General features: G+C 43.6%; 1 protein-coding gene across 2 annotated transcripts in view; it reads left to right on the forward strand.

Annotated features, from left to right (window-relative positions):
* The window catches only part of Lypd6 (LY6/PLAUR domain containing 6), a 125,572-nt gene extending 104,104 nt beyond the window's left edge, over positions 1-21,468 (forward strand). For both annotated transcript variants that reach the window (XM_028878812.2, XM_028878897.2), the window contains 3 exons: positions 6,372-6,470; positions 18,874-19,004; positions 20,837-21,468. In XM_028878812.2, the coding sequence (XP_028734645.1) occupies positions 6,372-6,470; positions 18,874-19,004; positions 20,837-21,004 (398 nt within the window). In that variant the 3' untranslated portion in view covers positions 21,005-21,468. The remainder of the gene's footprint in view (positions 1-6,371; positions 6,471-18,873; positions 19,005-20,836) is intronic.
* Positions 21,469-27,917: the final 6,449 nt, after the last annotated feature.

Raw genomic sequence — 27,917 nt, forward strand, 5'->3', positions numbered from 1 at the left:
TAACACACCTTAAAGTAATATTCTCCAATGGTGGTAAGTGCTCAGGCAATGCAGGGGACATTTGTTAGTTTATTTCCAACCTGGTGAAATTATACATACATAATAGCATCGTTTTAGAGACAGAAATAATATCTGTGTAGCAGAGACCTGTACTCAACAGACAGCAGGGTAGTTCTTCTGCTGTCATCATCATTTAGTCTGCACACTGCACCTGTGCCCTCACTGGCAGAGTCTGCACACTGCACCTGTCCCTCACTGGCAGAGTCTGCACACTGCACCTGTCCCTCACTGGCAGAGTCTGTCTACTGTACCTGTCCCTCACTGGCAGAGTCTGCACACTGCACCTGTGCCCTCACTGGCAGAGTCTGTCTACTGCACCTGTGCCTCACTGGCAGAGTCTGCACACTGCACCTGTCCCTCACTGGCAGAGTCTGCACACTGCACCTGTCCCTCACTGGCAGAGTCTGCACACTGCACCTGTCCCTCACTGGCAGAGTCTGCACACTGCACCTGTGCCCTCACTGGCAGAGTCTGCACACTGCACCTGTCCCTCACTGGTAGAGTCTGCATAATGACTACTTGTATGGGAAATTTATCTGGCTGCTTAACTTTGTTTTGATAGTTTTCGTGAACAGAAGACACTCTGATATTTGCTCTGCTCTCCAGACTGCATTTTGCTCTTTGCCCCAAACAGCCAGACTTGGTAAGACAAAGACCCAGGTTTCAGTTCCCCAGGAGTGAGTGCCAGAGTGCTGGCTTCTTTCATGCTCCCTGTCAGCTTTAGTGAGAAACTCAGAGCACAAATTTGTCCATCCATGGTTTCTTCTAAAGCTACATAGAGGGTAAGAGTTGAAAATTGAAGTGAATGAGTTTATGTAAACCAGGACAAAATACACTACTTTTTCCTCAGTGGGGGACCTGGGGGGTGAGGGGGCCCTTATTTAGTATTGTCTTTGAAGGAGGAACTTTGCAGGCTACAGGGGAGATCACATGTGCTCTTTAGGGAAGCTAGGTAGGATGCCATAAACAGTAATCCCAGCACTTAGGAGCTGAGGTAGGAGAGTCTGAGGGCTGCCTGAGCTACAGAGTGAGTTCCAGGCCAGCCTGGGCTACCTAGCAACACCTTGTCCCAAATAAAGTGAGCTAATAGGCATGTTTCAGTCACGTGACCTGTGTTCACTAAATAGGAACCATGGGCTTTTCTGACATGTTTTTGAAACAGGAAAATGGTTGAAGAAGTTGTCTCGACCCGGATTGTGAGCAGCCAGTCTAGATCGCGAGCCAGCAGGTCTCCTCACGGGTCGCAGGTAGTGAGAATTCTTGCTGGGCCCTAGAACTCGAAGCTGTTCTGCCCATGTTGGATGAGAGTTAACTTGACATTTCTCCAAACTACTTCGGAAGTGTGTTGAGTGTGTGTGTTTGCACTTCGGATATTTAAACAGCCATGGTTCTCTGCCCTTGAGCCCTCACTCGTGCTTAGATGGAGTGATCTCTCTACCAACAAGAAAGTTTCTGCCGAGCACTGGCCATAAAAAATACATGAGGGGAGCATGGGATTAGTTTGATTTTGAATTATTTATACAATTGCCTCACTTTGTAGGTGGAGGTACAAGCAGCTTTCTTTGGGTCAGTGAGTGAGCCAGATTCTATTAATGTTATATGGCAAAGCACAGAATCTGTCCACAGAAAAACATGGAGTGGGGGGGAAGCTTGAGAACACACAAGTTTTTCTATGCCAAACAAACTCATTGTTCTTAGGTCCAGGCAGCCGTCATTGATGGTAACTGGGCTGAGAAAATTCACCTCCGCTCACTAATTTCCTTTGCTTTCTGGTTTCCAAATCTTTGAAGTTTCCAAGTATTATAAGAAACAAACTATGGATTTCAAACACATCCTCCAGAACATTCTGTTCCCTAATTTGTGTGTGCCTTTCTTCTTCTTCTTCTTCTTCTTTTTTTTTTTTAAATGTGAGAGTGCTGGTTTTTCTTTCCATTCTCAGGTTAAATCACCAAAATCTAATTACCATCCCTGAGCAAGAGTTAATATTAAGAGAAATGGAGCTATTTATTCGGTCAAATATCACACAAGAGAATTTAATAAGACGACTGTGCCCTGTTCTTGGCCTGTTTCCTTCTGTAGAATGGAAAACACTCCAGGAAAACAATCCAATTTTCCTTTGCATGCGTGTTCTGAACCCTTCTTAATCTTGTGCATCAAAGAGCTATGTCCTGGCAGGGGCTTGCTTATGCCCCACATAGGGAAGCATGGAAGTTTATGCACAGTCCTACACTTCGTTAAGTCTTACAGAGGAAGAAGACTTCTAGACAGGCATCAGGAAGTGTATTCTATTAGAAATATGTCAAAATTAGATCAGCAATATTTTAGTGGACCACAACAAATAATATTAGATTTTTAGAATGTTTATATTTCTGTTTTTTAAAAACAGTGGAAACTAATTTGATGAGAGCAGACATATTGCACATCAGCATACGTTTGAAGCATCTGCTTTCACCACATTTCCAGTAACTGAAAGTCTTTGTCCAGGCAAAAGTACCGAGAGGCGGGGAAAGCAGCTAAATCTTTCCCGATGCCTTGCAAATGAATTATGGAAACTTGAACTATGGCTGACCATGAGAGTTAATGGACGGATTATCTTACAGGAAGTAACTGGGCACTCTAGTGTTTCTTTTTTCTTTACAATCACCCTCTCTTGAGGGACCAAGGCCTTATGCCCTGAAATGCAGTGTACTAAGCTCATTAGCTCTGTGATCAGGAGCCAAAGAAAGTAGATGCATTCACAGCTGGGGCCACCAGGATCTGAAGTCTGCTCGCTCTGTAAGGCTTTGAAGTAACGAAGAAGAAAATAGCACATCTTAGGAACCTCTTTCCCTGCCTCCGAAAAGAGAAATAAACTCTTTATCAGATGCAGTATCAATGAACAAGTTACTGGAGATAGTTGATCATCCGCTGACCTTATTCAGGTAAATATTGCCAGAGAGAATAACTTAACCATTTGTTTGGTGCTGTATTATAGTTAAAGTTGAATATGCTTGAAAATATTTGTCAGGAATCAGTGCTGTTCATTAATCCCAGGCAAAATATCAACAGAAATTCCTGTAAACAAATATTAAGCTATAGTGCTTGAGAATTTAAACAGTTGTGGATTTGTAGGTTTTAAAATAAGACTGACCAGGGGCTGCAGAGCTGGCTCAGTGGTTCAGAACACTGGCTGTTCTCCAACAGGACCCAGGTTCAGTTCCTAGCACCCACATAGCACACTGAGAAATATCTGTAACTCCAGTTCCAGGAGATCTGACACCCTTTGCAAGCTTCCTCAGATACTAGGCTTTCAAGTGGTACAGAGTCATAAATGCAGGCAAAACACCCATACACATAAGATTTTGAAAATAAAATAAATAATAAAAAATACTGACAAAAATGGAGAGCATTTGGTCAGTCACCAGTAACATACTCTGAGAAAGTTCATTTAGGCATAAATGATTTGAAGTAAAGCTTCATTTTGCTGCCTAGTGTGCTAGCTCATACTTCTCTTCAGATTCCAGTGTCAATGGGTTAATTTCAGAGTAGGGGTTTAGTTATGGAAGAAGTGACAGTATTTAATTTAATATGTCATCAGTGTTGGAAAAGGTCATTTTGAAAAGTCGATTAAATAATCCAAGTTTGGGAACACAACAACTTACTAGTGTTTGGCGCTCAAGAACTTTATTCTTTGAGCAGTTGGGTGGTCATTATTTAAAGTTTTCAATTTATCTCTTTGATGGGAAACTTTCCAGGAATAACTAATCCAACAAGCCAGCCAAAAGTTGTTTTGGCTCCAGGGACAGACCGATAAAGTTGGGTATTCTAGTGAATGAATCATGTAGACTGGAGTGATGTGCTGACTTGCACTCACGAACCTTGGTGAATATGAAGAACATTGGTGGGAAAATGCTGGTTTTGTCAAATCTTTTATATTTTTTTCAAGGCTCTATTTTCATTACTCTACTTCAAATTTTATGAGATATTTTAAATTTTCACCTCTTAAAGTGATTTATATGTTAAATATTCTAAAGTTAAGAGTGGGACTGTTTTTAAAGTGTCAAACCAATATAATTTCCTAGAATGGTTGTATGACTTTTCTCATAGTGATATTTGTAAAATACAAACATATTGAAATGTCCATATAATATTGAATGGCTTTGGGCTTTGAGATTCTACTCCCCCCCCCAATTTCAACACAGATTCAATCAAAATACGAAAGACTTCTATTTTGCAAAAGGAGGGCTGTACTAATTGCCTGTGTATGCCTCACAAAAATACTTCCTTCTGCTTTTGTTATGTGATAGAAGAACATTTTCCCATGGTGTGGTTCCCTCCTGGGACTAAGTGGCTGTCTCTGGGCTTTTCCCATCATTTTCAGAGATGGCCCGAACCCTCGCCTTTAACCTATCTGTAAATTCGAGTTAGCTGCTAGTAGGAGGAGTATAGGACTGTCACTTTGGCCCATGGAAAGGTCTAGTTACTCATCCTTTGTAGACAGTTCACAGCTTCTGACCGAGTCCAGGTACCATCATCAACAGTCCATTCTCTGAAATATTTCAGGCAAGTATGCGAATGGGCAGCTATTCTGGGCAGGGTGAAAGTCAAAGTTTTATCTGAACCATAATTCTGGCCTTAAGCTGCTGTCTCCTCCTTCATTTATTTTTGATAACATACTTAATTGGTTCAATGTGGGCCATGCAATTTGCCCTGAGATGATTATTTCCACCAGTGGGATCCTCGGGCTCGGCCATCTGCAAGGGAGAGCCGTTGGCTCCCACAGATGAACTATTTAAATGTCTGCAGCTTTCACCTAGGCCGGGTAGTGTTGCAAAGTTTAAAACTACTCAGAATCTGTTTAGCAAAGGCAGCGATCATAATCGTAAGGTGAGCAAAGGATTCCAGGTAAGAGGCAGCTGTAAGCACAAGAGCCAAAGAACGAGGAACCAGAAGACCCCCCCCCTCCCCCGGGAAGTGGGGGGCGCTGACATTGCTTGTGGCTTTGCCTTGTGCTGACAGAACACCTGGTGTACTGAGCGCCTCCAGAGCATGGTTCTCAGGTGACACCCTGAGCTTAGGAGCAGGACAGAGAACAAGTGGTACTTGAAGGACAATCTCTTTAGAAGGCAGGAAGCACACCCCCCGGCATGGAGAGAGGATGGGAAAGGTCAGAGAGCGTTGCTGGATTTGTGGGAACCACACCTCCTCTCCAAACAGTACCCTGGTACCTGCACATGGCCACCTGTAACACCTGGTAACCACTCACCTGCATGCAGTCCATTCCAAATCCTCTCGTCTCAGAAGTGGTTTATAAGTAGACCCAAGTGGTCTGTGGGTGGGCAAGGTGGATCTGCCACCAAGCCTTACCACATGTGTCTGGTCCCCAGGAAGCCACTTTGGTGGAAGGAGAGAACCAATTCCTGCAAGCTGTCCTCTGTCTTCATGTGTATACTGTGGAACCTGGGCACACTGGTACACTCATACAATACATACATACATACATTTACACATATATACATACATGCATGCATAAGTAAATACATAGATGTAAAAATAATAAAGTAGTAATATAAATATAGCCATATGGTATGTAGCCTTTCTGACTGTTTTTTTTTTCCACCAAGAGTAATCCCAAGGGAATTTATTAAAATTGTTGAAAATACCAACAATCTGTTCCTTTTTCTTGGTGCCTGGTATTCCACACCAACGGATATACCACAGTTTGTTTAACCCATTTACTTATTGGTAGACATTTGAGTTCCTTACAACCTGGGGTCATTGTAGGTTGAATATCCTGTGTCTGAAGTGCATGGGACTACAGGTATTTCAGGTGTTGAATGGGTTTTGGATTTTGGAATATCTGTCTGTATACAGAGAAATATCTTGGGATGAGCCCGAAGTCTAAAGGCCACATTTATTAGTTTCATGTATGCCTTGTAATAGCCTGGAAGAGTTTTATACAATCCCTGGAGGAATTTTATACAGTCCTTTCAGTACTATAACTGGTCACATGAGGTCAGGAGTGTAATGTTGGTGCTCAAGAGTTTCAGATTTGGGAGCATTTTAGAGTTCATATTTTCAGATCAGGAGTGGGCAGCCTGTTCAAATGAAACCAGCTCTGTATCTGTATGCAGATTTCTGTGTCTGACTACGAGTGCTCGTGCCTCAGGAATAAATTTCCTGCCATAAAATGCTGAGTCATCAGATACTTCACTGTAATTTTTTTGCCACCTCCAAGATATCTTGAGAACCTTTTTAAAAATGAATTCATTTCACTTTACAGGATTCTTTTGCTCCATCTGAAATCAGCTTTTTTCTCTTGTTTTTTGCAGCCACTCCATATCCTGGTGGATTTAAATGTTTCACCTGCGAAAAGGCAGCAGACAATTATGAATGCAACCGATGGGCTCCTGACATCTACTGTCCTCGAGGTAAAGTCTCAGTAGACAGATTGTGTCCCCAGAGCTGCTTGAGAGTGAGCAGCCCTGAGGACCAGGTACATGCTTGCACTCACAGCTGTCCCTCTCGTCTAAGGCTATTGGCAGATCTTTTAGACATAGGCCTAATTCATCCTCAAAGACTCTCAAATACAAAGGGACCCAGAAGATCACTCCCTTTCTCCTGAAGCTTCCTTGGAGCTCCACGGGAGGTGACTGAGACTTCCTCACCCTGGGGCCAGCCAAGTGTGGAACAGTGGGGAATGGGCAGCTTGTTTGCCACTCTTTGAAGCCTTCATCCATAGTAACTTCTTTCATGTGAAGGATGAATCGATGCTCATGTAAAGATTTCATTTATTTCCTGTCTTGCCACAGTCTTACATTTTGAGATTGCAAAAGCTGGCATTCCAAATGTCATCGCTGCATAAATAAAAACCTTGAGCCTTTTAGACTGCTAAGATCTTTTTCAAGGACGCGATGGACTGCAATTGAAGCTTGAAATTTTGACCAAAATGCTCATTTGAAAAAGAAGACGCGTCCTATTTATATCTCTTTTCCTAGCAAGTGAAAACGATATTTCTATCTGGCTGCGAGGTCATGGTTAATTGGCTGTTTTATTTTGGAGGAAAGTTGACTGGTTGAGTGGGTGGGGGGAGGAATATGGGGAACTCCATTGACAGTTGTCTTAGCAGTGAGTGCCTTTCACTGCTGATTTCATTCAGATATTTTAAAATGACGAACACAGTAAATCCATTATTTTTCAACATAATGTAAGACTCCTTGTGCCCAGTCCAAAGAATGCCTCCTTGCTTGTCATGGTAGACTGGCAATGGGGAGAGCTGGGACAGCACTAGTAGAGAAGAGCTACTGAAGCTCTTTAACCTTGGACTCTCTCCTGGGGCTTTCTGGAAGTACATGGAGAACTTGCTGAAAATGTGTGCTCGGCCTGTGCCAGTGGCTCTCAACCTGCAGCTCGATGACCGCCCACTCTGTGGCTTACCTCAGCACAGGTGTGCACTACCACCCCACCCCCAACTCACCTACACACCAGATCCATCAGGCCTGAAATGAGCCCAAGAACTTGCCTTTCCAAGGAGCACCCATGTGAGCAGACACAGCCACATCAAGAACCACAACTCCACACAAATTGAACCAGCCTCGGCGTTTAGGGCCCTGCATCAGTATTTCTAAATGTGCCCGATGATTCTGATGAACAGTCAAAGATGTGAATTGCTGGAGGCTCCTTTATTTTCTAGGAGAGAAATGTCTCATTTCTAGAATCTGGCTGACATTTAGATAGTGATGTCAGGGGCCCTTAAAAGATTACGGGGGGTGGGGCGGGGGGAGAAAAAGATGATGTTGGTAAAGCCTAGCTTAACCACAAGGTAGCTATCTAGTCCCCTTGTTTACTCATGCCTTGTCCATTTCCTTCTACAGGCATTGCTTTCGTTCAGAATAAGTCTGTGTTTTCATGTTCTGAATTAGCACTCAGGATGAATATTTGGATCAGTTGCTAAAGGGCCTACTGAACCGCGGCTTCTCAAATGTGGCTGCACACTGCAACCAGCTAGGAAATGCCTGGAAGCACTGGTGTCCGGGGGTCCCTCCCAAATGTTGCTTTTTTTTACTGGCATGGGTGGGTCTGAGGACAATGATTTTTAAAGCTCCATGAGTGACTTCAATATGCATCAAAAATTGCCAGTTGTCAACAGTGACTCTGGACAAATCCAGAAAGATATACTTTAGGGCTGGCTCCTACTAGAACAGATCTGGCCAACTGGCTTCTAATGTTATTGCCATTTGCTAGAACATGACATCTGAATCTCAGGAATTTGAGGGGGGGAACCCCAGAAATTCATTTTCCACTGCTCTGAGGGCCATAAAGTCCAACAACAAGGCTCTATTAGGTTCAGTGTCTGGAGAGAGTCAGTTGCCCTGCTTCTGAGGGTGGCCCCTTCTTATTGCAACCTCCCAGGGAGAACAGTGTTATGAATTCACAGTGTAAGGTCATGTGGACAGGAGCAAACTCATCTTGTGCAGGCCTATAAGGTGTCCCAACCCCACCCATGAGGATGACTTTACCTTTCTGACTTGACCTCTCCAAGGTTCCACCTCTTAATGCTGATGAATCGGTTACCACGTAGGAATTTTGGAGGTCATGTTCAGCCAGTAGCAGCATGTGACTACTTAGGATTGACTTAGCTCTCAGATACCTCAGCGGAGCTTACAGGGTAAAGGAAGGAATGTGAACTGGTATTCGGTAGACTTTGGCAGACAAATCCCTCCCTGTCGCAGAGGACAAAACACAGGTGACCAGAAGCACTCTGCTGGAGTGCCTCTCCAGGATGAGAGAAAGCCCTATCTAGAGGCTTTCTTTTAGATCAGAATCTCCTCTTTCAAGGTACAGATAACTGAGCGGAGCTGAACGGTCTTTACACAAGGTCTTTACAAAAGTTACCTTTCCCCCTTTCCGATCCTCTTTTATCTTTCTGTGCTGAACTTTATAGGGACAAATGCAGTTGTGCTCTGAGTCCATGACATAAAGCAGCCAGGCCAGGCCCCTGGGACAATTATGCAGTGGAAGATAGGAATCTAGTTTCTTCTTTCTAGGAGCAGACAGTTTACCCTGGGAGATAAGATCTGACCGTATCAGGTGTTAGAAATAGCAGGTGAAAGTTAAGTGCCCAATGAGCCGGGCCTTAAGTGCTGTGGGAGCTGAGAGGAAGAGGAGCAGCTGGGTGGGGGCTGAAGGGCGTTGGCTTCTCAAGCTGGGAAGGCTGTGTGACTCTCCAGCTAGGGAAAGGACGTAGAATATTTAAGAAGACAGCTCTTCCGGAAGTCACTCAGGGCAGTGGTGTGGACGCTGGACTTTCCATATGTGCCCGACAGACAGGAGAGACCTGACCGAAGAGTAGGAAGTAGTATGTCTATATCAAAGACAAATTCATAGACAGCAAAGAGTGCAGCACTGCTATTTTGAGTACGTTTGACCCTTGGTGAGGAGTGGGATCTAAAGCCTGAGCCTGAGAAGAAGTGAAAGTCAGGACTCCTGTGTTTCTAAGTCTGGGCTATGTGGATGGTCTATCAATAAAACTAAGAGCGATGTTACTGAAATGCAGTTTACCCAGCCTTCTTGCATTTGTGTGGTCTGCTTACCATGAATCTAAAGCATCTACAGTTGAGGGCTTAGTGAGGGCTGCTGAGAAGCTGCTGTGGAAAGGCATGGTGCTTCCTGTGGCATCTCTGGGTCATCGTGTGCTTATTTCGTGACATGCTTAACAGGTTTTAGTCATCACAAGGTGTGAACATTACTTGTCGAAGGTGAAAAAGCTGATTCCGTGTGAGCGTTTGATCTGGTTTAGGTGGAATGAGGCTGCACACTCATTGCTTGGGGATGACTAAATCTCAAGTTTTCAAAGGCTGAACTCTGTGGAGCGGTGGGTCCAGCATGCCATAGTGTCCATCTGAGATAGATGCCGTCAGCACACTTGGCTGTGACTCTACACTGGTCCAGTGGACCTCAAAGAAGCCTGGCTGGCTCTGGTTAGCCTCTTCCCTAGAGCAGTGGCAGGTTAGCCAGCTGCACCCCCCGGCTGCTGCAGGCTCGCTGTAGCCTCCTCTCAGAAGGAGAGAAAGTAGGAATGTCCTCCTCCATCACGCTGTTTTGCCTCTGACACTTACAGATTCGTGGTAACTTGTATTCCAGAAAGGAGAATCTAAGATGCCCTCCGTAGCTGGCCCCTGTTGCAGCCTGTTGTGCTGCATCTGCACGCTCATCACACTCCTTTCAAACCTGGTCGCCTTTTCTTCTTGATTTCTGTAAACAGAAAGGACATTGAGATCATATTATACAAGAGACCAGTTTCTGAAGGAGCAGATGATTGTAAAATAGGAGCTGAGATCTGGGTCATCTTTGCCCATGATGTCTCTTTGTTCAGAGAGGAACTACGTAAATGTTTAGTAAGAGTCTGTGGGTTCGATGTCGGATCAAAAGACTGAACCTGGGGAATGTTTTGTCCCTTCCTACGGAAGTGTTGCTGCCCCCCTGCGACAAAATCTGATAGCATAGCGGAAGGAAATGCTAAGATGGGAAACGTGTCTTCTGCTTCCAGCTTCTCAGCTGGTCACTCTTTTCTTGTGAAAATGAGTCAGTGAAGAAGATGTCCCTTGGTGGTTCTTTCTGGTCTGGTGGGGACATTGGTACAGCAGGAAATAGAATGAGATCCCCAGTTTAATCGGAGAGAAGCTTGTGGAGCCATCTAAGAGCATCTGTCTTCTTTATTTTCGTCACGTCTCAGCCAGGCCAGTCCCTGGGGCATCCTTTTTCTGATTTACTTAAAATAAGAGTGAGATTTTGTTTTCTTTATTTTGGGTCATTTTTCATTTAGGATGTAGCTCTCTGAGTCCCATATTAACTCAAGGCTTTGAAACTTCCCAGGGTAAGAAACTCAGGATCTTACTCAATGTGTGCCCTAGAGATCCTTCCCCTTCTGGAGAGTTCATTTGTGTGTCTACAAAGGTATCGTATCCAGCACTTCTGGCTGCCGAGGAATGAGATGACGTTTAGATGCTCTCTCTTCTCATAGGACTGCCATGCTAAATGGAGGTCTTAAATGACCACCTTTTAAAGAAACCTTGGATGTTAGAATAGAGATGGAAGAAAAATCCTAAGTGACACCTCGTTATCTTTACCAAGTTAAGGTTCTGCATGTCTACCACCGATGTGAAGCCATGAAACCCTACAGATCTCTCAGTCAGTACATCCCACCCACATAAAGGCCACTGAGTTCTGTGTAAATGCGGCTCTATGGGATGTATTCTGTGCTTTCAAACAATAGTAGGTGCAAAGTTATAGTGTTCTGTGAGCTGCAAAGTTAGTCTTCCTCACAGATGTTTAGAAGATCATTGTGTGAACACATGAAAAATTGATCTATTCTGCTATGGTGGGCATTTGGACTATGCCCAGTTTTAAACAGCATAAATATTCTTCCCCGTGTCTTTTGGTACATGCACATATGTATTCCTGACAGGTCTATTCAGGAAGTGTGGTTGTCCGAAATGGGCATGCAAGCATCAACTTTACCAAATATTGCCTAATGCTTTGGGTTTGTTTGGTTTTTTTTCCCCCGAAAGTTCTTGAACTCTCACCATCTGTGTGTGCAAACATTGGCTATACACAATGCTGACCAAGCTTCCTATTGACAGAAACAGCAGAAGCTAAGAAGTCCATCATATTTTTAAATATTAAGTATGAAGAACTGCCAACCTCAACTTCCACTCTGTGCCTATCAGCCTCACCTCTCCTTGTGGCCCCATTAGCTGTGAACTGGATTTGTTCACCCAACCCCCCCAGACATGGACTCAAACTCTGCCCTACTTCTCTACCCCTGGGCAGCACTTTTTGCTTGGCTTCCCAGCCTCTACACCTGTGGGTTTCTGACTTAGCAGATGCCCCAAGGGGAGACCAGGTCAGGCTCAGCTGAATGAGCTTTTCTCTTCCCTGGTTCTTTGTTCTTCAAATCCTCTGTATTCAGGAAGCTTCTCTGTGCTTTCATCAGACTTTTGTAGTTTTAGCTGTAATATATATATATATATATATATATATATATATATATATATATATATATACTGTATAAAGTTTATTCTTTGTATTGGTAAGGTGATATGAGGGTGGCCAGGAAGAGCTCAGATTGAACAGAGAGCATAACAGGTGTCTGACACAATTAACATTGAAAACAGGAGAGCTTTACCATGGCTCACAGCTTTGGAGAGCTGAATGTTAGTTGGTTAGTTAGTTGGTTAGTTGGCCTTCAGCTACGCAGCACCTTGTCCTGGGAGCCATGATGGAACAAGCTGCTCATCTTACAGTGGTGGTGGTAGGCAGTGACAGTTGGAGAGATAGACATGCCTCCATGACCTCACTCTCTCACACACTTCATTCGATTCTTAAATCTTCCACTACCTCCTAGTAATGCCAGGGGCTGGTGAGCAAGTCTTTAACACATGGGCTTTTGAGGGACTCTACAGATCCCAACTATTGCAAATGAATACCAAACTGAGGTAGAGCTAGAGGATTACCTGAAGAAGAGTTTACGTCACTGACAATAAAAAAGAAACGCTTCAATAATTATAATTACACCGAAAATATAAAGAAATAGAAAATATGTGAGGAGCCAAATGAAAATTTCTGAATGTGAAAAAAACATGGCTGTGCTTGAAATAAAAATGTTCAGTGGGTACCCCAACAGAGTTGAGGCAACAAAGGAAAGAGCCAGTGATTTGAAAGCAGAACCATAAAAGTACTCAGTCTGAAGAGAAAGAAGAGAATAGATTGGAAAGGGAAAGAGAACTGGGCCTCAGGGATCCACAGAGCTTAATAGATGTGTCAGGAAGGACACAGTGGTTTTTAGCCTGTGGGTCATGACCCCTTTGGGGGGTTTGGAAAAACCCTTTTACAGGGTTTACCTAAGACCATCAGAAAACACAGTTTTTTACTCTATGACTCATAACAGTAGCAAAATTACAGTTATGAAGTAGCAATGAAAATAATTTTATGGTTGAGGGTCACTACAACATGAGGCACTATATTAAAGGGTCACAGCATTAGGAAGGTTGAGAAGCACTGGTCCAGACATTTTCAGTCTGTCAGTTCTTAGCCCCCTCCAGCTCCTCTTCCTGCTTTCCTGTCTAGAGACATCCACACATCCAGTACTTCACACCGTTTGACATGGAAACAATTCCACATTGAATGACATTAGATTTGTAAGGGAGGCCTTATTTTTACAAGATTTCTGCCAAGTTTTAATGAGATTGTTTTCAGTGATGGCTGGAGTATCAGACATGAAGATAGATGTATGGAAGTTCTTCTGTACATTCATAACAATCAAGCCAATGACTCCAGGCTCTTTATGTGAACGTAAATATTCATTACTTAAAAGGGAGTTCAAATTGTACGCACTTGTCAATTTTCTGGAATGTGACTCAGACTCGAAACAGGACGTGATGAAGTCTTGCCATAGGAAATGTGTAATGGAGGCACTTCAGAATTTAGAGACTCATATTTGGAGAGAAATCTGAGCTGTTTCCCGCATTTCTGGTTCACAGTTTCTGGGAAGATAGAGGTGTCACATTCCAGGTGGTACCTTCCTGAGGTTGACACATATGAAGATAATCAGGTGGGAGACATTTTGTTGTTGTTGTTACAGACAAGTGAGGTGTGATGTGGCCCTGGCAGTGTCCAGGAGATAGATGGAAGGCAGAGACTAAAGATGTGGAAGCCAAAGTTTGAGGAGGTCCCTTGAGTGAAAAGAGGTTCAAGGACAAAGCATGAGAGAGTGTCTACATTCTGGTTAAAACAAGCATTGGAAGAGAAAGGAGCAGAGACAAGAGACGACTTGGAAGACATAGCTCTGAAGTCTAGGTGGGAAATCCCATTGAGGCGATTAACCAGTAGAGTAGGAACGCAGAGATCCTGCACCTCAGGCCCTCAGGGGAGCAGTCACTGCCTAGCCAGCCACGTATATGTGGGGTGCTGAGTGCATAGTAAGAAGCTAAGCAGGAGTGTGCAGGCAGGGGCTACTAGCCCTTTGATTTCTAATATTATTTGGAATGCTATTGTTACAATTCTTTGCTTCCCATTTATTTTCTTGCACCCCAGCAGTTGTTTCCTAGTATTGCTTTAAAAATGATAAATCTTCATGTAAAACCCAAACTAGCATAACCACAGAGAATCTCAGGGCAGCGAGGGAGTGTTTTCCTCTAGACACGGGCATATGTAATGACTTAATTCTAATAATCCCCTCTATAGTTTGTTGAAGCAGTTTCTTTTATTGGAAACTATATTGGTCAGTGAAGATGCATTTTAGCCCTGAACTGGTTTTAAATTTCAAAACGTGGCTAAGGAGAGAGAGGAACAGATAGAAGCACATACACAGAGAGAGTTGTGAAAAATTATTTTTCAGTTATTGATTAAGCTGTCTTTCCCATTTCTGACTTTACTATGAGTCAAAGAGTTTGGCTTCTCAACCTCTGGGAAATCTATGCAGTTGCAGAATATGAGATTTTAGAGGCTGAAAGTAACCTGGTAGAAATTCAAATCCATCTTTTATCTTTTAGATAAAAGCCTTTGAAATCCTTTTAGTGTGAAGTTATCAGCAGGCTTGATTCTCATATAACCTCATTACCAACCCCAGGATTCTTCAGAATGCATAGAGAGCCATGCTCTGTGACTAAACTCAGTTTTGATCACTGCTCCAGCTCAGTGATAAGCCACATGTGGTTCACCTGGTTCTGCTCGGGAAATTCCATCTGCGCGCCCCAACACACCCTTGGAGATCCCAGATCACAGTACATATTGAAGGCACTCATAAAATGCGCACCAGTGAAACCACTTCAACTTTATTTGAGCATCTCAAAAACATATTTAACTGCAGAAGCTTTTTCTGCATTAACATTTCATGACTCACCTAGGGCTTTGCAAGTTAGGAAGTAGAATGGATGCCTTTGAGAAACTGCTGTTTCAGAATGAAGGTCTCTACTATGGGAGGTGATGGCCATGTTCCCAACATATCTTTGTTTCATGGATTACACTTGATGGTGTTTCGGGAAAAATTCTTCCCCAGCGTTTTCAGTGAACTCCATTCTCCCCTCACCACAGAAAAACAAACATTAGATATTAGGGTTTTGCACACTTTCCTGAAAAAATATTTTAATCAGCTGATGGAACCGGAACCACTTGAATTTGAAGGAATAAACTTCCTATTGGTAAATTTGGAGAAAAATAAGAAGAAAAAGTAGTTGCATCCAGTTCACCAATTGTTATCTTACAGCTTATTTCAAATCAGATCATTCATGACTTGAGGTACAAAGCTGGTTTCTCAAACTGGCGCTTGCAGTGATTTACTCATTCCATCTGGGTGTGATGGTAACTGTGCACATCTACATTCTAGCTGCACCGCCTCTGGCAGCTGCTCAAGTTGCCTGCATGAAGCAGAGCCAGGAGATAAGAACATTCCTGCTGCTTTTATTGCTTTCTACAACATTTGAAGTTGGGCTGGGAGTGGGAGAGGTGTCCCCATCATGGCCATAAATGTCCACCGTCTGATGCCAAGAGGTAAAGCAGCCCTCCTTGGAAGATGGAGTAAATCCCTTAGGCCTCTGGTCTTCATTTCTTAAAGCCTGCTAAACAGAGGCAGATGAGAAACCCGCCCCCTTCTTCATCCAATAGCCAATCACCTCCACCTTTAATTAGAGGCTAGGGCTTGGGGGGATTTGCCAGGTGAATTGCTTTTAACTGTTCACCCCCAGATGACCTCACTTACCCTAATCCCCAAGAACTCCACAGGATCCTGGGCTGGCTGGAGACTGCCTCAGTCTGACTCCAGAAAACAGAATTACAGGCAAGGTGCACTGTGGGGACCGCACCCCAGATGGGGAATAAACATCCCCAACAATGTCACCACGCTGGGAAAGGAGCTGCCATTGGTCAGCTTCAGAGATGATTCTGGGTGCTGGGAGGTGAGCATGTCTAGGAAGACATTTAAACCCTCGAGTTTGCATGATTTTCTGGATGTCTCAGTGTGGTCTATATTAGCTCATTCCTGGGACCTAATATCTTATGCTTTCTTCTTTGAATGTTAGCTCTTTGGTAAAAAGCTGCCAAAATCATGACAGAGTCTGATGGGGAAATTTTTATTGCCTAATAAATAATTCCATAGGCCATAATTCCATATTAGCAACTAAATACCCCAAATGTATAAAGCATGTAGAGTTAGAGCCAAGATATGGATGAAAAACAGCTGAGTGACACTTCCTAAGAATTATTCATTCTCTTATAATATGAAGGCGGGGCTGGAGCGCTCTCCTGCACCCAGGCTCACGGAGCTGCATGCTGCCTGCAGGCCAGAAATCCTTACATTGGTGGTGTCATTTTTCTTTAATTCTCTGTGAAACTCTGGAAGAAATCTCAAGCATTCTTCTCAAGATGAAGAGGGACTGTAGACTGCCATAGTGATTATCATCTCACAGAGGGACATGGAAATCAGAGGTCGAGAAATAAGTTCCCCAGATTTGGAAACCTGTAGTGTATAGTGAACATTCTAGGTCTGGCTGTTCTTATGGTCAAGTTTTTTTCTTTTGTGGAGAGTCATTTTTGCCCAACAAAATGGATCCACTTCTAACTCTTCTGATGTTATGTGGGAATACTTTACTGCTGGGGTCCAGCCTCAGCTTGGGTACAGGTCCTGAGATGGGGAAGGGGGGTTCAAGGAAAAATTCTGACCACCAGGTGGGTTGCACTCAAGTGGCCCCAAATAGCTCGAGCCATCTTTATTTATAGTTAAGCAGAGTTTTTCTTACCACGGTTACATGAACAGCTCTATTACTTGGTCCTATTTTTGACTTTTAAGAAATACATAATATTTTAAGAACTACATCACAATCATTATGAAAGTCTCCATTGTTTTCCTTTATGCTTCCCCAAATACACTTTCTCACCCCCTCCAAAATCGTATTCTAGACATAGAGCTCAGCATTTTTGCAGGCTTAACTAAATACTGAGCCAGACACAGCCTGCTATTGCAGCCCTTAGTCAGCTGGCAGCTACTGGGTTACAAAGTTCGAAAGGGATAGACATGGGCACAATGCTTTAAGGACAACAATATTCAAACCCAAACAATTCGTTCATGTCTGCAGGATATGCTTTTGTACAGTTCCCTTTTCTACACGAGGGTCCCATGTCTCACTCTCTCTGTAAAAGGCAGGCTTTGATAAGGTACTCCTTTCCCCTCTCACTGTACCGTACTTCTTCCACCAATATAAGCTCCTGTGTATGATAAAGATGGATCTCTCCATCCCATAGTTTATGCTACATTTTCCCCCCATTGGATCATACTAGATCTTATCATTGATTCTATATCTTGGTGTTCAGGGACCTTACTCTCAACAGTTGGCACTGTGTGTATTCCTGAGGCTTTTTTCCTATAGTGTGTGTGTGTGTGTGTGTGTGTGTGTGTGTGTGTGTGTGTGTGTGTATCTTACTCTCCTTTCCAGAATTGTGAGACATGGTTTATGTTCCAAGTGATTTCTCATATGTACCTAACTGTCTCTATTGAGCTAGAAAAGTTCCCAGGATTGGGAGCTATAGTTAGGAATTCCAGATAAGAGATTTGAGAAGCGTTAGCCCCCTGCTGAATCTTAGAGGAAAATATTCGAGAAAGACAGAATTTCCAGAGAAAATTACAGCTGTTGCATGTGTGACTGACAAAGTAAAACTAAAACCACCCAAAGAATCAACAAAATAATAAGAGAGAAAAGAGCCTGCAAGCCGCACGAATTTTCCAAATTCCTACACTGTCCCGTGGACTTGGTCCTTGCCAAGTGAGAGTCTGTTTCCACAGGTACTTTGCCCAGAGGAAACCCATTGGACAACTAGACATATGCTGATCAGAGACTAGGCTACACAGCTCCCAACACTTTACACACACACACACACACACACACACACACACACACACACACACACACACACCACTATAATCTTCCATCCTCTGAAAACCTGTTGTTACCCCCTCTCACTTTTCTTTTAGATTACTCCTCCATCTGCTTGAAAAATCACTACAGTTCTCACCACCTATAAGCAGCCATCTGAACCATACATCCCCTAAAAATAAAAATAAGAGCAATGGTAAAATGTGTGGAATGGCAGAGTTATGCTAGTATGTCTTGGTTTGGGTAGATTGTGATGGACAGAGACCAGTGTTCTGCAGAAGGCTGTCCCTCTGTGTGATGGACAGAGACCAGTGTTCTGCAGAAGGCTGTCCCTCTGTGTGATGGACAGAGACCAGTGTTCTGCAGAAGGCTGTCCCTCTGTGTGATGGACAGAGACTAGTGTTCTGCAGAAGGCTGTCCCTCTGTGTGATGGACAGAGACTAGTGTTCTGCAGAAGGCTGTCCCTCTGTGTGATGGACAGAGACCAGTGTTCTGCAGAAGGCCGTCCCTATGCCATGGTGAAGTGGATCCTAGCATGGAGGTTGTGTCCATCCTATGTACTGTCATACCTTCCTGGGAATCAATTTGGTAGAGCATGGAAGACACTCAGAGCCATCACTTAAAGAAGCAGGAGACAGTTTATTTTGACAACTTTCTGTAAAGTGGAGGTTTGTCTCATCATTGGGGTTCCCATTTAGGAAAAGTCTTCATTGGCATCTGAATCATTTGACAGGTGGTGAGAGAGCTGCTTCCTTTGGGATTTGGTTCCCTCAGCCATCATCTGTTGCCTTTAGAGCATTTCATGTAAAATGAATTTCAGGGGTATATAGGAAGGCAGTCCACTGTGTTCTTTTCAGTCAGACGGGGCTTGCATTTCCCATCTCAATTAAGGGTTATTTTCTCCTGACAGACACCAGATACTGCTACACTCAGCACACCATGGAAGTCACAGGAAACAGCATCTCTGTCACCAAACGCTGTGTCCCCCTGGAGGACTGCTTATCCACGGGCTGTCGAGACTCGGAGCGTGAAGGCCACAAGGTCTGGGAAAGCATTAATTCCTTCTCACTTTGCTGGAGTCTCCAGGGCTCATTAGCAGAGCTTCCCCCAACCCCATTCCCTACGTAGTCTGCCTCACTGTCTTTACGTGGCTGTGAAAATGTGCTTGCTTTCCTGTTGGCTTTAGGAGAATACCAGTGTGTAGCAGGGCAAAGGACAAACAGATGGAGTGTATAAGCACATGTAAAGAGGATGCTGAAGATTATATATAGAGTCCTGAAAGAGGGTCAGGGACCACGCATACCCATCTTGGTAGAGCATGGCAGATACTCCAAGTCTTCCACCGGTGGCAGCAGGAGGCCATCTATTTTGATAGCTTTCTGTAGAGTGAGGGTGCACATGTCATTATTGGGGTCCCAGTTTAGGGAAGTGCTCCAGTGGCACCAGAGTCATCGCATAGGTGATAGGAAAGGCACTCTTGTGGATTTGTTCCCCTTAGACTTCGGCTGGTGCCTGTACACAGAGCAGTCTGTGTAAAATGAGTGTTGGGGTGTCTAGGAAGGAGACTATAAGGAATCCAGCATTGCTCCCCCTGGAGTCCCACTTTTCCTGCCATGTTTCAGCACTGACTGTGGGGTCTGAACTTGTCACACTTTGGCCTTTACTTGACATCTGCCCACCTGTCAGACCACCTCTCTGGGCTCCAGGGAAACTCCTCTTGTTAGTACCCGAGAACAGCATTGTCGCCAAGGGCTGCTTTCATTCACAAAAAGCAGAGACAATTTTTTAAGCTGCTTCTCAAATTCACTAAGAATTAAAACTTAAAACACTGCCTGCCTACTTGTTACTAGTTTGAAGAAAGGTCAAATCAAGGTTATTTCCTGACCCCTCCAGCAAGCTGGGCTTGTCTCTCCAGCATTATTGTGATTTTTTTTCCCCCAGGAGGAGCTCTGGGAATCCGAAGACATGTCCGTTGCTTGTGTTACTCAGCTAGTATGAGAAAGAAGGGCTAGAATTTAAACTCACTCCTGTTAGTCTCTTTTCTCAGCATTATGCTATTTTTGGGATTCGTGCTGGTTGTGGCCAAAGGTTTACATCTCTCCTGACTAGTAACTGTAGGATAACAACCACCTTATGAATCAGATTCACCTGAGATCTTGTTAACGTTAAGATTCTAGTCTCCCAGGTGCTGGGTATGGTGTGAGATTCTGCATGTCTAACCAACTCCCAGTTGGGTGGCTGGTCAATACAGTGGGTAGCCATGGCTTCTTCTGCCAATAATAACTTCTGCCAATGAACCCTTGGATTCGCTTCTTTCCCATGATTCAAGGGTAAAGCTTTCCTATGATTCAAGGGTAAAGCAAGAGTAATTGAATAAATGAAAATCTTTCAAATGTCTCCCATTCAAGAGAATGTTGTTGACCATACCCATAGTACTAATGAGGGTAAACATTTGGGTTCACATGACCCGAGTCATTGCCACTTTATCCTCATTGTGAAAATCTCATAGGAAGTTTTTACCCTCTTAGCAGTTACGTCCTCTTGTCAGGAAGAGCCTGTTTGAGGAAGGAAGGCAATGTTCACAATTCCCGGTTTAGAGGCAGGAGAACTGTTGTCTTAGAGGACGGTGAGGCTAGCACAGGTAAGATGACAGAAACAGAACGAAGGTCCCCTGAAACGTAGACTGGAATTTTCCATTCGGAGCATGCTGCTTCTAGATGGGATAGTATTCTTGCCCTTCATGAATGTCAGGAGGTGGTCCTTTTGTAGAACAGACCGTTCTCATTTGCCAGGAATTTGACTGTTCCTTCTGATGCCCCGCCTCCTTTTGAAACAGGCTGGCTTCTCTTGACCCTTTATTTTCTTTCTTTCAGATCTGCACCTCCTGCTGCGAAGGAAATATCTGCAATCTACCGCTCCCTCGAAATGAAACTGACGCCACATTTGCCACAACGTCACCTATAAATCAGACAAATGGGCACCCACACTGTGTGTCAGTGATTGTGTCCTGCTTGTGGGTGTGGCTAGGGCTCACCTTGTAGCAGCGCTCTCCACCAAATGGGTTCCCCTGTGGCCCATAGTCATGCATGAGTCATTGGCCTGGCAGTAGTGACACAGTGCAACCACAGCACCCCGGGACATCGTCACAGCCAGGCATTCCCATTCCCATGAAGAACAAGCATTGCTTCAGTGCTGTCATCTTCAGCCTAACAGAGACCCCATCTCAGTCAGCCTGTCCCTCATACGGACCCTGATTTCTATACCACAAGCCTGTGATGTTGCTCCAAGAAAGAGTTCTGTGTTTATTGATGTCTGCGGAATCCATTCATGAGCTGCTGGAGATCCTGCACCCTCTGAGATGTGAGAAATAAGCCATGGATGCAGGAGGTGTTCGTTTTTTCAGGAGGAGAGTAAAGAACCACTGGCTTAATGCAAATCACAGCTTCACCCATGGCTTTAGAATTTTAAAACTTTAAATCCAAAATAAATGGAATAATTTCTTTGAGATTCTGATAGAGTCCCTGAAAGAGTAGCAAGTACTTTGCTCAATTTAATTTCCCTGGCTTTCTTATCTTAACATAGTGGAAACATGTTCCTTCCGCTCTTGGTAGAAGACAAAAAAAGGCAATTATAAAAGTTGGTTGTATTTGCAGAAGTGATAGAGAAAGATTTCATGATGAAATTAGCATCCACGAGAGGAAGTTTCTCCCTTCTTAGAATTGGAGAGCTTGGTCTTGATGTGAGAACTAATCCGGTTTCTGGAGTTCCTGGTTCCCAGCTGGGCCAGTAGCATCTACAGAGTCTTAAAGTAGGGTGGGATTCCTTTCTCCGGGTGTTGCATTCCATTCAAATATAGATAAACTAGTCAGCGAAAGGACTTCAGAATAAAAGGAAGCTTTGTGGAGGTTAGTCCGAGTTCATTTAGAAGGCCCGGAAATGGCTAAGCAAAATTCTTCCACTGTCCATAGTATTAACTGCCAAAGAGCCCTCTCCTTCCAAAACCAAGTGACTTTAGGGAGAAAGTTCCTAACTGGATTATCAGTAGGTCAATAAGATAAGAATACGTATGTGCTAGGATGGGAAGAAGATGGATTGTAAGTAGTATGGTGGTCTAAGGGGTAGTATTTGTTTCTCTCAGATACTTCTTTCGAAGTAAAAAAGATTTTCATCATCTGTCATGTATTTTTTTAACCTAAAAATTGCATTGTTTTCTTCTTCCTCATATATTCTTTAAATGACACTTATTTTTGTATGCTAGACACTAAAATATATTTCAAAAATTTCTTTTTTTTTCTGAACAAAATATGAAATTCGAATGCTTGTGTTCAACAGTACTAGAGCTTATCAGTATTCATGGAGAGGTATCTATGATCCTTGTACTGATGTTGAAAAGTTAATTTGCTGTGAGCATGAGTTCTGTTCTTGCTTCAAGGGTTTTGCTCACGGTTTCCTCAGAAGCATTGTCTCAGAACTATTTACGTGGAGACCATCATAGCCCGAGTATCTGTGCTGGGCTGTGTTGATATGGAACTTGGAGCAGTACCTGGATGAAGAGCACTGCATTGTTCAGATATAGCTGTCCTGCACAGAGAACTTGAGCTCATGAAATGAGACCCCCCCCCCCTCAGGGACCAAATATGAACCCACAGCAGAAACTCTGATACAAGTCACTGAAGTTGCATCACACAGCCTTAATTCAGAGTTTGGCAGGCTTATCAATTTCTTGCTTATAATTGGGGGTGGAAGAGCAGGAAAAAGGGGGCGTGTAATAAGCACGTGCCAGGCACTTTGCTAAGCACTTTACATAGTTGGGCCATATAACCCTACAGCAATTCTGTAAGGAACAGTGCATATGTATGCTTTACAAATGAAGGTCCTGAGGCTCAAAGATGTTTGATAGATGAAGCCTTTTCCTTCAGATTTAGTGTATGTGGGATGTGACAGGTTTGAACAGAAAGGGAAGTGGAATTTCTCTGCTAGGAAAACTTACAGGCCTGACTTCATAGGAATTTGCCCATCTTATCCCATAGAGCACATCCTGCTTCTCAGGATGACATTTGCATGTGTCCCCAGTTGATGCTTTTTCTTTGGGGAGTAAAGTTAGGGCTTCCTTATTTATCCCTCTTGTGAAAAGAGGACACAGTTGAACTTGCATCTAAAGATGCTTTAAGGTAATGGGAATTTGATGTTGTACATAGCTACAGGTACCATTTTTGTGCATGGTCACACTCCACTGACATTTTCCAAGTGCTGCATGCCGTCTGAACAAGAGACAAGGAACTGACCACATTAGAGCCTCCCTGGCTGGTTTACAGGGATAAGGTTCTCAAGGGGGATAATGGCAGCAACTGTACTCATGTGCTGCGCATATCCCTAATGCCTTTCAAAGTTGCTTTTGTTTAATTCTCTTCAAAGAATGTGATTTGCTCACCACCCCTAGCCTCAAAAGCCAAGGAGGGGCCATCCATGTAGAAGGTTCAGGACAAGTTAGCCATCTGACTATTCTGTCACTTTAAACTTTCCATTAAACCTCACCATTGGTGATGGCTTAACATGCAAAGAGCCATGATACATATATTAACCTATGTGCCACATATTTATTTTTAAACTCCCTTCTACATTCATGTCAATATGGGATTAATGCCTAAATGTAAATATTGTACACTTTGTAAATCAATGAATAAAGATTTTAAGTGTGTTTAAACTTCTTCCTGCTAGTGTGTATATCAATAAGTGATTAATACACCAGGTTATATTCAAACCAGGGCCTTAGCACCACAGTAGACTTCTTTCATGGGCTCTCTTTCCAGAGATTTCCTAGTCAAGAAATACATACCTGAAAAATCCTCTCTCATGCCAAATGATTCATACAGAGGTAAGTGCTCGGAAAAATCAAAGGGAAAGACTGTCAAACTTTTCAATCTGCTCTACAGTTTCCCTTGAACATTTCTTTGTTAAATCAAAAACCATGGAGATATCTATACGTGTGTGTGTGTGTGTGTGTGTGTGTGTGTGTGTTTGCGCACGCGCATAGGTGTATGCTCATGTGACGTGTATGAAGGTGAGAAGAGAACTTTTGGGAGTTGGTTCTCTCCTTCCAATGGAAGTTGGAGGACACACTCCAGGAGTTCTCGCACCCACCACTGGTTTAAATTTGGTTGGCAGGCCTGTGAAGTATGAACTTTTACCCACTGAGCCATCTTGTTAGCCCCGAAATGTGCTTCAACGCCAGCCTTCATTCTCATGTGTGACTCTTGTTAGCAAAATATTAAAACCATAGCTTCTTCTGTTAACAAACTCGAATCTTACTTTTTGCAAATTGCAGTCCTTGTAATTATCTGAGTGTAAATTTTTTTTGTAGTGCTATTTCAAACAAATTTAAAATTTGGGGTCTGAGAAATGACTTCTCTAGAGTCCTCCTTTTGGTTCTAATGGCAATGCTGACTTTTGTATATGATTTTATCTCTGAAACACTTTAAAATGCTCTGTGCATTGCTTCCATTGATCAAGATGAACACATTTACTATTGGATAGCCACAGCTTTGCTGTGTCCAAGGAAGGTCACACTAGCAGATTATCTCAAGAGACTCTGGTTCCTCTTTGTTCCACGTCACCAGGATGACATGCATGATGCTTCCCCCTTTCTCTGGCAGTTTTACTAGAAAGTTATTGTTCGGGTTGCTGAGTTGAAGGTGGAAGGAACATTAGGAACCATCTGGTCTACCCCCTTTGTTTTCTATTTGTGAGAAAAGCCCAGTGAACCCAAACCATTTGTCACTGAAGACACTATATGACCGTGTTAAGGATCGAATTCTGTTGAGTGTCCCTTCTGTGATGCTCAGAGTAATTAAACACTGGCAACAGGAAGCAGTTTAGAGGTGCCCCTCTTCTTTACTCTGGCTGTAGGTTAAGAAGTGCCGCGAGTATCATCAAGGCAGGGAATAGAAGCTGGAAAGGGAAAACTTCCTATAAGAAAGTAAGGAAGCTGAATAAAAGGGTGTCCACCCTAATTTGAGAAGAGAAACACTCAGAGAAATAACCACTTTTAGGCTCATGAACTAAAGAGAGCAATTTGGGAAAATTTTTCAATACAATATCATTTAGTTGGACATATTTTCTCTGGGGGTTACTGTATATCTGGGATTATGAACTAACCTTCCTAAACCTTGTGTACTAGAGTTCAGGTCTCCACTGACATCCCCACTTGAAGAGATGCCAGGGATTGTGTTGTCTAATTAGGGAAAGTTCATCCATAAGAAGGTCTACTGAGTGTGGACATGTGGAAGAAGCACCCCAGAGTCAGCCAGGAGACAAACAGAACAAGCTAAAAATAAATCATACCCTCAATAAACACATTCATCTCTGTAGAGAATTCAAAATCAATGTAGTGTCTGGGTCCTACTCTATCTACAGAGATGCCTGACTGTTGGGACAGTCTGCACCAGAGTCCAAGCACATCTGTCTACTCAGCCGTGTTTTCCGAGTAACAACTTCTCAGCTGACTAGGCTCTTGGCACCCACCCAACCTCTCTCAGCAGTAAGGCAGGACTGAACAATTTGAAGCCTACATCACATGATGTGAGCAGATGAGTTGCTCGAAGAGAGAGCTTACACTTGGGTGCTTTGTGCTGGGACTCTTTGGTGAGAGGTGCTGAGTGGACCATTGTGGAGGTGAGCACATTTTGGGCTTCCTCCTGACTCAGCCTGGATTGATTCAGGTTTGCTCTCTGGTGCGTGTCAGCACCAGGCTTAGCCCTAGCTTTGAAGCTTTTTAAATACTTGAAGAGTTGGGTACATCCTTAACTTGACCTTGGGCTAATGACTCTGAATGTCTTGCCACTGACCTAAATACCAGGTGTCCTGGGTAGAAACATACCCTCCTTGATGTGGGACTGGTCAACACCACCATGAAATTCGAAATTAGACCCTCCACAAATTTTTAAAATCCGGTGATTAAACACACACAACAACAACAACAACAACAAACCTCTTAAGTTTTATTTGGAATGTATTATTTAGTAGACCAGTGTGATGTGTTGAGCCTAGGCTATAGTTGGAGTTGCAAACTACAGTCAGAACTAAGACACCAGCTTCATTTTGGAGGTCTGAAAAGACACTCCTGGCAAAATAACATTCAAAAGGAAGAACACAGCTAAGCACAAAAGTTAACTTGCAGAATATGTGTTGAAACATCATAGATGTTGTAGTGTAGGGCAGCTATGAAGTCAATCTTAGGAAAGATGATAATTAATTGTAGATAAATATAATTTAAAAGTGAAGCTTTCCAAATTCTATGTTGTTTTGGACTATTTTTCACTGAGACTCCTCTATGATTATGATCAATCAAATGGTTATTTAGCCCTTCATGCTTAATGGCCAACAGCTGGCCACTAGCATCCATTAGGGCCCATCATTGTCTGATGTTTAAAGCTCCCTAGAGCAAGTCACCTAGCTGACTCCTGGGCACCACAGTGTACCTTGTAGCATTCTTTGTAACTCAAGAAAGTGGGATTCTGAGGGCACTTGCCTCAACAACACTGGTGTACTAATGCAGGCAATAGGACTCTCTTTTTACCAGTCTCCGGGTCTCCTGTTCAGTGGCCATATGGTAGGGTGAAAAGGACCAGTGAAAGAAAACCCTGGCCCTGATGCCAGAGCCAAAGAAACACACCCTGCTCCTAACCAACTGATTGAATCCAACCAGTCCCTAAGCACAAAAAACAACCAATTCCAGAAAACAAAACAAACCAATCCCTGAGCAGGAAATCCAACCAATGTCTGAGCTTGTCCCAAGCTCAGGAATTGAAATCCTACCAATCTCCACCCTGAAAATCTCCACCTTGGGAAGGTCTGCCCTGAAGAATCTGATACAAGCCCTAAACCTGTTCAGTTTGGGGCTGCCTTTTTCCACCCTGGCAGAGGCAGCCACTCTCCTGGATTCCTCCCTCTCAATAAATCTCTTGAGTGAGGTTTGTTATAACAACTTTCTTTCACAAGAGCGGAGCACAGCAGAGATGTAACAACTCTCGCCAGCGCAAAGCAGAGCTGTCACGGCTCTTGCAGGAGCCGAGCAGAACTGTGACACTTTGGCTGGGGAAACTTTCCCTTGCTGGAGCAAAGTGTTACACTCCAGGGAAGCAGAGTAGAGCTGTGACGACCTTGCTGGGAAAACCCTTCCCTGAAGGAGCAGAGTTGTTACACTAGCATTAGGTAAACTTTTCCTGGAGCAAGGACTGTGACACTTTGCTGGGGAAGCCATCCCCCCTGGAATAGAGCTGAAGGTAATCCTTGACTTCTGGCTGCCAGGATACCTTTCCCTTCAGAGCTGTAACTCTTACACATATTCCCTAAGCCAAAAGGGTAGACAAAGACTGCCCCAAACTGGCAGGTTGTTACTGCATTTAGTCTACGGAAAGCTGCTTTTGAGCAGGACTCTATATGTGTTCTCTTTAAGATTCTTCATCCTGATAGCCAGGGCACTTTCTTCATGGTACTTACATAAGCAAACAAGGAAGTTGAAAGAACAGAACAAGCCGAGAGAGCAGGCTGCATGAAAAAGATTATTGATCACAGTGGACAACAGTTCAAGTCCAACTTAGATACAATTGGGAGAGCCTCCTCACGCAATGGTAACTTCAAAAAGGCGCTGACCTTGCTGGAACATAGCTTACAGGGCCTCTGCAGGGAGGGTAAGCCTATGGATGGAGCCAGGAGAGCCCACAGGATACAAGGCCAAAGTCCACAGGTTAATGGAAAGTTCACAAAAGGAAGGGTAAGGGCCCATCTAAACTCTCACACATATGAGAGTTAATTCTCAGACATGCCCAAGCAGGAGTGCCTGGCGGTACTTTCTTCAAGAGGCTGGAGTGGAAGGAAGAGATGACCCTTTAATCCCACATCTTCATTCTAGAACATGAGATGTGATAAATGGAGACCAAACCACAGAGCACCCAT

Source organism: Peromyscus leucopus, chromosome 4 (genome assembly GCF_004664715.2).
Source record: "Peromyscus leucopus breed LL Stock chromosome 4, UCI_PerLeu_2.1, whole genome shotgun sequence".
Taxonomy (NCBI): Eukaryota; Metazoa; Chordata; class Mammalia; order Rodentia; family Cricetidae; genus Peromyscus; species Peromyscus leucopus.